Genomic DNA, 12,640 nt, shown 5'->3' on the forward strand with positions numbered 1-12,640 from the left:
TTTTGCTGGTGTAACTGTCCCAGCAGTTTTCTGAGTAGTACCATTATGTTGTCTAAGAGTTTTGAATTGTAGAGTGCTCTCCTTAACTAATACATGTTTTCTGGCAAGAATGTAATTGAAAAGCACACCAAAGACTGCAGGAGTGGCTGTTTCTAAAATCTCCTTGATAAAGACAGTCTTGGTTTTGTTCATTTGGAGGCTGTTTTGTCCAAATAACTCTTCTGTAAAGGCTGCTTCACAAAATCAGGTATAGAACGAGGTAGCTAATGGAAAGACTTTGGCAGAGCTTGCTGCAGCAGTGTCCCCAGCTGTGGAAACCAGCTGGGTGTTGCAAACAGGTTGGTGGGGTGTTGGCAGCTGAAGGTTCAACCAGATGAAAATCTGCTGGGGTGTCTGGGGAAGGGCAGCAGTTCTCTCGTGTCTTCTCTGGTGTTACAAGCAGTGACAGCGGACTGCAGGATGAGCAAGCATTGCCCAGGCGTGGGCATAAGGCTTCCAATGACTGTGCCATTGCCAGGGGAGCAGCCACCTCAGAATCAGTTTTATTGTAGCTCTTTGCCTACTGAATGCAGATCAGGAGCCTTGACATTTAGGAAGTTGTGGCCGGGGCTGTAAGACTCAAATTCAGTCACATCGCTTTCAATAGGCCATGCGTGTAGATTGAGATAGACTTCGCGTTTTCCATGTAAAAAAAATACGCAGCAGGATTCTTAGCATGGAGTTGACTAAAACTAGAAGTTCGGAGTTGAGTTTGCAAATTAGTAATTGCTTAAATGCATGTCCCTGTAGATAATTCCATAGACTACTGACCAGTTTTGCAGACAAGGTAGCTAAACGTACCAGGAGAATTGCCTGTCATTTTTTGCTGGCAAGTTAGATTATCGTGGTCTTGTGGAAAGCAAAACTTTTATTTCTTCTTACAGATTTACTATCTGTACAGAAAAGACTATGTAAACCCTTTTCAGTCTAGAAAAAGGAGTTTGAGACCTAAATTCTTGCAAAGACTGCTTATTCTGTCTAGCTTAGAAAATCAGACAGATTAGTTTAATAAACCATACGAAATGAGTGAACAACATGGTGAAGATAGTTCAAAAATGAGTTGGTTTTTTTTTTTTCTTCTCTTTTAGCTTTTTTTTTTTTTCATAAATAAGTCTGAATGTTTGGTACACAATCATTCTGTTACTTTTTGCCTGTTTTATACTTCCGTTCCTCCTCTTTAGTATTTATTAGAACAGCTTCCCTTTCTACAGAAAGGCTATGGTTTCATAAATTGCCATTTTATTTGCAATATGCCGTATGTGAAGTGGGCCGTAGATGGTAGTTACGTGGTTTGAGAACGGAGCCCTTAATTTTGATGTATTTTATAAACAATTGGCAATAAATGGCCTCATCCTGTGTCCTTTGACTTTAGTGGGAGCTCTGAGAAGTGTGTTTACGCCAGAAGAAGCTGGCTGCCGGCGCAGCGGAGCGGGCAGCGCGCCTCTGCTTTCAGCGCAGTTGTGTGTCCCCGTGCCAAGAATGAATTTTGCCGATTCAGATTCGCTCAGTTTGTCAACACACGGCTCCCATTGAAGTTGGCAGGACGAGAATGATTCTTGGCACGGGGCCGCGGGCAGCCCGGGGAGCGGGGCAGCGGCCGGAGCTGTGCGCGGGCGAGCCCGGCCTTGGCTTCCCGGCTGCCGAGCCTCTCCTGGAGCGTGTGTTTGCTCTGCTTGGACTGGTGGGAAGAGTCAGTGACAAAAAGAGATTTCCTAGGTTCGTTTTCAAGGCTGTTTTTGTGTGTGTGTGTGGCTGTCTGGATGATTAATGTGAATAGGAAAATACTGTTGACCCATTTAAATCACGTTAGACAACTTCCATTGCTCATCTACATAATGAAATACACACTGAACATTACAGCCTAAGTATAAGAGCCGGTGAACTACAAAAATAATATTTTACTCATTTAGATTATGAAGTAAAATATAGGACGTTAGTACTAATGATAGTATTAAATTTTAAGCCATGCAAATTGCAATTGTCAGTGAAAAAGAGCTATAAGTTGAAAAGGCTATTAGCATTTCAGCTTTAACAGTTAATTTGAGTAATTTCTCTTTTCTGCTAGCGTGCAGCTAAAAAAAGTCTATATGCAAAACATTTAATAGTAAGCGCAGAAGTGTTTGGTTCGTATTGTTATTTAATTTCAGTCATTAAAGAAATGTAGAACTTAATTTGCAATATTAAAATATATTAACGTTTTATATTACTGAGAGTAAGCTGAAGTTTTTACTTGCGTAAAATCAAATATAAAAGGTAAATTATTAGTAACCAGCCAGATGAAATAATTTTAAGAGTTTATTTAAGTACCAAATCAAAAACTGAACCCTTTAAAAATATGGATTTTGTCAAATAGAAACAGAATTGTCAGCATTTTAAACTAAATACAAAATTTGAGGTGCTGAATTTAGGCTGACAGGTTTCTATGGTTACCTACCTTTCCAATAGTTTGGTGAGATGTGTAAATAGGCCTGTGAGTCACTAGTAATTATTTGGGTTTTGTTTGTTATAGTTGTAATTCTGTGTTCAGTTTGAATCTAATACAGCTCATACCGCATACTTTGGTTTATGTATATTTTAGTGTGTATGATTGACAGTGATTGAGCATTTCTTATGGAGTGCTTGGGTCTTTTTGTCATAAGTGATGTATGTTGGTACTTCTGAAAATGTAAACAACTTCTTCCTGTATCACTGTTTGATAAACAGGGATTTTTATGCTAAAAAGAGGTCTTTGTAAATGTTAAGCAAGGAGATAAGTGAAAGGTGTTTAAAAACCATTTTAAATATCTCCCAAACATTATACTGTACTCTTCCAAATTTGATCCATAATTCTATCATTATAATTCACTCAGTGACCCAAATGTCACATATTTATGAATAAGCTTCCAAGTTACGCATTAATAGCACATAGTAATGACTGACAGGTTTAAAAATAAGTGTTTTAATCAGGATGCTACAAGTTATCTGCAGCAAGCTCTTGATTAGAACATCTTCTTGTGCAGAGCATTTTCTTGAAATAAAAACAAGAGCTTATTTCTACCACCACCACAGCACTTTAGCAGAAAAAGCTGTAAACTCCTAGACCTCTCTGCTCATATATTTTGAAATCTGGATTATGGGATGTAATTCCCCACCTTAGACTCGTCTCTCTAGCAAAGGATACATACATGTTTTCTCAGTAAATACTTACTGTCCTAGCATAACTTGTGTTTTCATGTGAAAACAGGACAATACAAGTAATTACCAACTTTTAACACAAGGCAAGAAATACTACTAGCTGTCAATTTTACCAAATGAGTAGTAATGTAATCTTATTTTATTAAGGTGTTCATCCCAAAGTTTCTGGCCGTGTGCACTTTTTTCCTTAATTTTGAGATAAAATTGACCTGTGATTCAGAAATCGTCTTGTGTCCTTAGAGATTTGGCTGCAGGTGTACGGAAAATACTTATTGCGGGAAGACGACTGACTGCCTGTTCTCTTCCCGTGTGTCAAGCTACACAAAACATCCTGATACAATGTTCAGGAGCATTCCTAAATTTCCTATGCAAAGATTACTCTTATTTCAGCAATGTTGCTTGCCTACTGAAAGGGTGGGAAATGGATTTTTTGGTGATCCAGACATATTTTTTCCATTTCGGGTAGAAATTTAAGAGGTTAAAGTAGGATTTATTTTTAACATTTAATATTGTGTCGAGCATGTATATAGGACATAAACATGCCAGTTAAAAACCAGTTGTTCCACAGAGCACCTGAAAAGGTTTTAACCCGGTAGGGTTCAATGAATGTTAGAGCTGTGGGTGGGTGCATATAAACAACGAGATTTGGTATTGTGCTCTGTGTAAGGGCTATTTGAATAGCTTATTATTTTAATCTGAAACGACTGGTATTTTTTAAACTAACTTGTTCCAATAGTTGTTACTTCCCTGCAAAATCAAAATCATTAATGCAATAAGCAATCTTTCAAGCAAAAGTAATTTCTCTGATCTTTTAAAAAATCTAAAGATAGATAGAAAGTGCTTGGAAAATGTATTTAAATATAGAAGCCTGAACAGATATGTTTCTCATTCTAATTTATTCATTTTATGATAAATTAATTTACTCAATAAAGGAATGCAGTAACATAAGAGGAATGTTTCTCCTGCTAGTCAGAGAGGTTGAAACTTGCCAGATGCTGTGATCTGGAGCCTCAATTCCCTTGATAGTAACTGTGATTGAAACCCTTAATATTGCTTTGTCCAGCTTTTGTACTGGACTTATCTCATTTTGCAGTGATATTGCTTTAGACAACACTGTCTTTTTATTTTCTTCTTGCGTTTTTCTGTCAGAGAGAGAAAATGTAGTAGAAATAACACTGGGATTGAAGGCTCTGTTGTAGGACTGCAATGCCCTGTTCCCAATGTCTGTACAGCTTGATCCCATGTTCTGTAATAGACAATTCATTTCCTTTGGTATATTAATGAATATCACTCAGCTACAGTTAGATTGTACTCTTTACTTTTTAAATCCTATAATAAAAGGGGAAGTACTGTTTAATGATACCAGAATTTTACTCAGTTAATTTATTTCTTATACTGCCTTGGTGTAACTCCGTGTGTGTGTGTGTGTGTGTGTGTGTGTGTATACAGAACTGCTCAACTGGTCAAAGATTTTAAGGATATAATACTAATTTTTTCTTCTTGTTAGTTAAAGTTGCACTGTCAGTTGCTGCTGATAAAAGGTGGCATCGAGCCAGCTTCCTGAAGGAGCTATGGGGAGGGTCATGGCTTGTCGTGACCTGGGCACCGGTACTTGAATGTTGTTATTATTGGGATGAAGTACCCTTAGGCTGTCATCCTTCCTGTAAATAGAAGGGGTTCTGATTCTCTGTGGTTTCCCAGTTTACCAACTTGCAGAACAGCTATTTTGTTGGCCCTAAGTTTGACTGAATAATGAATTAGAAGCGCAGCACTATTCCAGAAGGCACTGATTCATCATTTTAGTCCGCTAGTCTAGACTAAATCATAGTAAGTAAAGCCAAACAAGAATCTGTTTCCATATAGTTTATAAATTTACAGACTCATTTATGTTGGCATATAGCCAACAAATTGCCCAGTTCACTCTGCATGAAGTAAGGGCAGAATTGTAATTAACAAGGAGTGTAACTGAGGGCCAGCAGTGACTTTTTCAGTGACATGGAGGAGTCACAGTGATGCTGGCAGAAGGGCTGACTCTTCTCCCTTGGAGTTGACCATTGCTTTGCTTCATTGCCTCTTAGGAGAGTAACAAGAACAGTTCTGTTAATGCCTCTATTAACTAAACAAATTCTGTCGTTAATTTCCAGAAAAATTAAATAAAACAATCGCAATTAGAATATAATGTTTGCAAGATACTGGCCTGTGTTTCGGTTTATCAGGGTAGGGTGATAAGCATGCTGTTGTTGAAGTTTTCACCAATGTGTTGCTGTTGTAACTGAAGTCACATCTATCCTGATGAATATTTCATTTCCCCAATCATGCTATTAAAAACAGAGTGTTTTTACCCTTTCATTTCTGCTTTCTCTTTTCCAGTACCATCGTGACAGCTGTGGCCGCGTCCTGTTTACAAATTGCTGCTAGTCACATTTTCAGTAGTCCTTATGGGTTTTGCTTTCCCCTAATACATCCAATTAGGAGGAAATATTTCTCACAAGCATGGACTTGCTCTTCTCCTTGTAATGACATGGTTCTGCAGTCCAGGAAACAGTGCTGCATGGTGTCCATGTCCACGATTTCCTGATGTGGGAAAAACGTGTGGAAAGCATCTGGAGAGGAGGAGACCCCCTTTACCAGCTTGTTTCCTGTAAGCGAAATTGGAAGACCTTGTCTGTGCAAATAGATTTCAAAATAGAGTCTGCCCTTTGACTGTCTCCATAATTACACAGCGCTCTCTGTATTTTATTTGGCTGCCAGAGCAGTTAACCCCTGGAAGTAAGGGGCCGATGATGGCGTGACCAGCACGGGTATGCAGACATGACCATGTGAATACACTCTTGTTTGGAGAAGCCTGTCATTAAGACCTTCTTACAATATACTTTTACCAAATTTGGGAATTATCATGTGTTGGATTATGTTGATTAAGTTACATTATATCCGTAATGTACAGAAAATGTGGAGGTATTAGTTGCAAAAAAGGGGAAAAAAAGAGAAATTAAAAAAAAGTTTTTCAGGGCTTTGATGTAATCAACATCTGTCAACAGAATGAATTTGCTTTTGTTTAATTTCAAGGGCTCTTGTCTTTCTTTCTACTTTGCCCAATCAGTTTCAACTTATGCCTCAGGCATTTCCCTATGTTGTTCTTGGAGTTTTTTTCCTTTTTCTTTTTTTTTTTTTTTTTAGCAAATGTGCAGGTTATTGCATGTGAAATGTGAGCTGCTCTTCTGCTACACAGGTTACACAGAGCTGGAAAGGACCTTTAATCTTTCCCATCCTATTTTTGAAGCTTGGACATACCTTTGCAACAGGGGGGTTACAAAGTCGGTGTTTTATTAGGCAGTTAGAGTTACAATTACGAGTAAAGGTCTTTCAAACCACAGCCATTATTTTGGATTGAAAAATGGGAACATTTGGTAATTAGCAGTGGGAAGCTATGTGTTCTTACCTAGTTGCATTGGCTGTGTTCCACATATTGTTACCCTTAGTGATTTTTAATACCTTATTTTAAACTTTAGTCCTCAGAAGTTTCAGCAAAATGAGTATTTGCACAAGAACCTAAATTATGCTAGAGTATTAAAATTACCTGACAAGCCAAATGAAAGATCTCAAGTGTTTTACCTCTGAATGAGTATATATTAAGAAAATCTCTGCAGTCATTCTTTTTCAGTTTAAAATAAAGATTAAACCACATATTTTGAAAAGAGTTGTCAGAACAATGCTTTTGATGTTGTTAACTTTATCAAGAGCAAGTGTTTTTATTTCCTAAATAGTTTCGGATATTAATTCTTGTAATCCTAAATAATTTTGGTACTCTGCTTCTGTTGATACTATGATAAATTATTTTAAAATATGTTAATTTATTTCTTGTCTCTTTTAACCCTTGTATTTATTGTAGCTCAGAACTGTTACGAAGTTTATCCATTGGTAATATTTTTGTTAATTGCTTGGAAAATTGAAATCTTTCATGAATGAATACCAAAAATCATGGTTGCTAACAGTCACGTTTGATGAATAATGTAAATGAGCAGGTTTTTGCCCAGCTACCCCACACTTCATTCATTGGAAACAGAGCTTGATAAATTGCTGTAACTATTAAACAAGAAGCCCATTAGAAAAGGGCTTATGTGAGAGTTCATTTTCAACATTCTCCTGTTAAAAATACTTCTTGACCAGAGGAAAATCACATTTAAATTACTAAAATCAACTTAATTAAGGGTCATTAATAGAGATACACATAAAAAACTCTCCACTCTAGGAGTGAAATGGGAGCATTTCATTATATAGTGTAACATGCATGAACAGATAACAATTAAAATAGCCCTAGAGTAAAAGGCTAATAAATATAGGGCACACTGTGCTGCAAAATCAGTCACTTAAAAATGCTCCCACCCATCATAATTCTTGAATGCCACATTCAGCCCCTCTGACCGCCTCGTTTAAAAGGAAAAGAAATGTAATTTCCACCCCAGATAAATTCATCTGGTAATTCAGAAGAGCTCACGGAGCGTGTTAGTGTTAGGAATCCGGATGAAGGTGTGCTGAGGAATCCAGCGGCTCCGGCAGGCCGTTGCGTGCACGCGGATCGCGCACTGGCGTTCACCGGTGCCTCGGCAGAGCGGTTGTCAGGAATTTTCTGTGCTCCCTGCATCCGAGCTGCTGATGTGATTCATCACAGTGCTGATAATTCCCCTTCGTGCAGCTGATAGTAAATATTCTATTGCTCATGGCAGGTGACGTAGCCTCACTGTTAGGGTACAGAATAAACACGTGAAGGGTCAACTTTGTATCCTGGCTGTGCGGGTCTGTTAGCAGCCTACCCGGATTTGCACGCCTTGCTCTCGGGTGGCTGCAGTCCCTGCTGGAAGATGCCTAAATGCCGTGCTTATGAACTATCTTGCAGTAATTAGTATACACAGAAAGCTTAACAAAAGGATGTGCTTGAGCACCAGTGTTGCAGAAGTAAAATCAAGGCACCGAGAAAAGCTTTGATGGGTGTAAGGGGTGGGGAGGAGGGAATCTCTGAGCCAGACTTGGAGAATACAGACAGTTGTTCCTGTCTCAGGTGATTGATGATGTTGCTATATCGAATTAACTGGGAATATGGGAGCTTGAAAAATAAAAGGAGCTGTGGAGGCATTAGAAGGCCTTCTGAAGGAAGGAAGTGTGTGGATGGAGTCCAGATTTTCATTATAGACCAGTAACTTCATTGTATTTTAATGCCATTTTATTTAATTTTATTTTTACTTTGTAGGAGAATGTTTTCTCTTATAATTTTTTATATTTCAAATAAAGGTTTAGTTGTCCTGTGTTTATAATTCTTGTGATATAATTTAGGAATTGTATTTTAGAACGGTGATACTTATTTGCTTGTCTCATTTCATCTGTTCAAGCAGCAGATATTTTTGTATGCATCTGGTTTATAATGAGTAGTTAGTAGAATAACAACAGGCTGCAGTACCTTATTATCTTGTTATTTTGTGACAACACTTGCAGGGTATCTTTGAGAGAATAGAGGTAAAAATTTTATTCCGAATAAAAAGGTATCCCTTCTGAATGTGAGCTAGCCGATAGACATGTACCCGTGGGTATGAATTCGTGTATTTAAGAGCGCATTGGGAATAACTGACAAGCACACTTGCACCTTTTCTTCCCCAGTTAAATTGTGACACAGTAGACAAGGTGCCCGGGGAGCATTCTGGGCATCAAGGAGAGCACTTAAAATGCAAGTTCACATATTGATGTTCGTGTGGACTTTAGCTAACCACAACAGTGAGTGGGGTTTCGGTATATCTGTAGTACCTTTAGCCGTGCTAAGAGCAAGGTACTTCAACTGCACTTTGTAAAAGAGAAAACTTTACTTACGCTGTCAGAGTGATTGCTACTTCTGATGGCCCAAGAGTTGCTGTCTCAGCAGATTCTGTGCTTCCAAATTCCAGAAATGTGTACAAACCAGACAGGAAGTTTGTAGGATGCTTTGGGTTCTTTGGATGTGCTTACAGCTACATTTTAGGTGACCCTTTCTCTTTTTTTCTGTTTTTGTTAATTGGACAGTGATTTTGTGTGTGTGTGTGTGTGAAGGAGACTCTAGAAAAGTAGATTATGAGTCTGCTCTTTAAATTCCAGTTAATAGGCTACCAAATCAATCCAGCCCACTGTTAAGTGAGCAGCTCCACTTGGAGACACTTTCTTCTGTTTTGAAGCAGGCAGCTTCCATTGGGTACTTAGGTTATACTGAGAGCTTCAGGTGAACCTCACCCTTCAGCTCCAGTTTGTTATTTATCAACGAGTAAAACAAACAGATAACAACAAAAAACCAAACCAAAACAAACAAGCGAAAAACCCAAACAAAACAAATTAACAAAAATCCACAACAACAACAACAACAGAAAAAACACCAGTAAAAATTTGCTTGAATAAAAGTTTCTACACCCAGGTTTTAACTTGTCAGACCTTAGTACCTAAATGTGCTTTGACCAGTGCAAAGAGGCAGTCGGGAAGATTTCTAACGCAAACCTGATGCAACTATTTCATTCACTCTGGGTTTGGGGCTCCAAAACAGTGCATAACTCAGATTTTCTGTATTTCATGGAATACTGTAAAAGGACTGTCTTTGAAAGATTGCACATGTGGAAGGATAGTTTCTGCATCTGAACATAATAAACGCATCTGAAGGAAAGGAAGGAAGGTACAATAGAATAAAAACATGCAAGATGTGAAGGAAACTCTTCTGGAAATAAACATTTTTACATAGTTACAAAACATGCAGTAAATTAATTTCCTAATTTCTGTGATATAAAAATGTTTAGTTACTTTGTTTAAACAAAAACTTTTTACTGAAGAATAATTATTCATCTAGATTACTTGCTGCAAGATTGCTCTTGTATTTGTATACATAATGACATTTTTCAGAAGCAGATCAACTGTTACGTTAAACTTCCATTTAAGAAAAAAACTTATGTTTATATTGTAGAACATTTGAGTAGTGGAAATACACACTGTGTGTAATTGTAATGTAATTGAGCAGTGTCAGTAATCCTTCTGAATTTCCTGGTTTTGGTGCTAACATTGTCTTTTGTGGTGCATTATTTTGGTTTTGATGTCTCTGAGATCCTTTGGGCCTCAACTGCTCTTTTTTCTTTTTTTCTTTTTTTTCTTTTTTTCCTTTTTTTGCAGGGGCAAAATGTGTCATTGTCCAACAACTAAGTTTGAGCTATGAAACTTTCATCCCAAACTCCCATGTGAATTAAATGGAAATCTGATTCAAATACTCCAAATAAATTTCCAATTTTAATCCCTTCAGTTACTTCTGGCCAAGATTAAAAATAGTCCTGAAGTTTCTTCTGTTGCTCCCTGAACAAAATTAACTGCTCTTTGTGTTGAGCAACAAGACAAAAAGCAACATTACCTTTGTTATGCTCAAATCTGTGACCAATTCTGCAAAAATACAGTTGAAAATACTGTATGAAATAACATGATCTTCTTTTTTTTGTCTTCTCTTTTCTTGCTATTGTGCCTTATTAACTGCTTTGCAAGTCTTGTACAGTGCAGCCGTGCCAATTGCTCCGAGCAGAGGCCAGGTAGGGCATCACTCCTGTCGGTAAATGGTGGGAGATTTACCCACACTGTTTTTTGATCAAACCAAAACAGATTTGGTATTTTGTAAAGCTTCAAAGTATTGTTTGGGAAGTTTTTTTTTTGTTCTCATTTCTTCTTGTTCTTTCTGCTCTGTCTTAAACAGTACAAGATTTGAATCACCCTCAGCAACTACATGAGTTCTGGGCTTTGTTTTACGCAATGCCCTTCTTTTCGCATGCTTTCCATTTTGTAATGTGGAAATAGAAAAAATTGTTAATAATTTTTAATTTATCTGTTAATAGGTTCTGTGACTGGCTGCCACATAATCTTTTCTTTGTGCAGTCGTAACTACCTGCACAGACACTCAAGCAATCATCAGCAAAGATGCTTCTTCTTCCAGGGACAAAGAAATGCTGCTTACAGTATAGTTTGGCCAGCCATGGTTTCTCCAGCTCACCAAGTTCCTAAGGTACTGCAATTTCTGTTACCTAATCTGTTCTTCAGCCAGTGTAGAGTTTGATTGCAGGCAGGATCAAGTGTATTTGTTGTCCAACAGCTGGGGGTTGGGTCACTGTCCTGTTGCTTGGTCTGCTATTTGAGATAGGAGAGCTGATGTTCAGCTGTCTACCATGTTAAACACAGTGATGTATTTAGTTATGAGGCAGTTCAAACCTGGGGTTTGTTCAGTTACAGTAGAATAAATGTGAGTGTTGTAATTATCTGTTGACAATTCTGGGTCCAGATTCTTGTTTGGAGCAATTTTAGACAGTCTTACCAGAAGTCAGTGGGAATCATTCATGATCATCTGAGTCCCCTTCTGTATAAATCTGTAGCAAGCTAATTACAAAAATGTTTATATGTTGCTGATGGTTTTGTTATTTGGTTATGTCAGAAAGAGAATGTACCATACCTGCTGGTTGCTGTCCCGCAAGCCCACTACATGTTTTAAACTTGTCTTTTTGGTGCCTGAGTGTTCTTTTCCCTTGCAACATATATTTTTGTTTTTATCTACTTTAGAGCCAAAAGGGACTCTTTGATGCAAATGCAAATTTAACATGTGCTCCACTTCTGGTTTCCTTTTTTTCCTCTTCTTTTTTTTCCCCCTATTTAATTACAGCATACAGATTAACTGTTTAGTATCTTTACTTTAGCCAAAAGAAACTGAAGTACCCTTTCTAAACGGCACTTCACAGGATGTATATTAGTACTTTTTACAATGCTGTTTTTCATTTTAATATAGATTTCTTATGCCAAATATAGGGCATTTCCATGGGCCAGATATACTAAAAAGTTGTCAGATAGGAAAGCAGGTAAGAATGATGGAAGTAGAGCTCTTAGCCCTAAGAGGCTGTGGAAGCTCTGTGTATAGGGAGAACATAGGATTACATGCTCTCTAGATTTTCAAAAGCTTAAAAATCATAGAACTTAAAAACCTCATTTTCTGTATTTAAGTGCTTCTTTTAGGATAAAGAGGAAGAAATATATTGTCATAATGAAAAGTTGTCTTCCCAGATCAGAGTTCTTTGACATCTAAAAATCAGTCCGTGTTTACGAACTCCGAAAACTTGAGGGCAAAGTTACTACTTTTATTCAGAGTATGCCAGAAATCACATTGAAATTACAGTGTTTTTTAAGATGTTGGTGTGAAAGTGTCCACATAGACATTTGTGTGTATGCTGCTTTGGGCTGCTCCCTTCACGGTTCTTAGGGGTCAATAGGATCATGTCTCAGTTAATAGGTAAGTTAATAGGTAAGTTAATAGGTAGGTCTCAGTTAATAGGTTTTTCCAAGGGGAAGGCGAGGGTGATGCTGAGTATGGAGTTGCTAATCCAACAAGCAGCATTGGTTTGGTTTGGTT

The 12,640-nt window shown here is 37.7% G+C and overlaps 1 protein-coding gene across 7 annotated transcripts in view; it reads left to right on the plus strand.

Moving 5' to 3' along the window:
* The window catches only part of METAP1D (methionyl aminopeptidase type 1D, mitochondrial), a 44,845-nt gene that overhangs the window by 12,020 nt on the left and 20,185 nt on the right, over nucleotides 1-12,640 (plus strand). For 3 of the 7 annotated variants that reach the window (XM_040070286.2, XM_040070281.2, XM_040070283.2), the window contains 2 exons: nucleotides 5,584-5,854; nucleotides 11,085-11,251. In XM_040070286.2, the coding sequence (XP_039926220.1) occupies nucleotides 5,791-5,854; nucleotides 11,085-11,251 (231 nt within the window). In that variant the 5' untranslated portion in view covers nucleotides 5,584-5,790. Of the gene's footprint in view, nucleotides 1-5,583; nucleotides 5,855-11,084; nucleotides 11,252-12,640 lie in introns of those variants that run through there. The other 4 variants (XM_040070282.1, XM_040070284.1, XM_040070287.2 and 1 more) reach the window with 3 other exon arrangements.

This window comes from Hirundo rustica, chromosome 7 (genome assembly GCF_015227805.2).
Source record: "Hirundo rustica isolate bHirRus1 chromosome 7, bHirRus1.pri.v3, whole genome shotgun sequence".
Taxonomy (NCBI): Eukaryota; Metazoa; Chordata; class Aves; order Passeriformes; family Hirundinidae; genus Hirundo; species Hirundo rustica.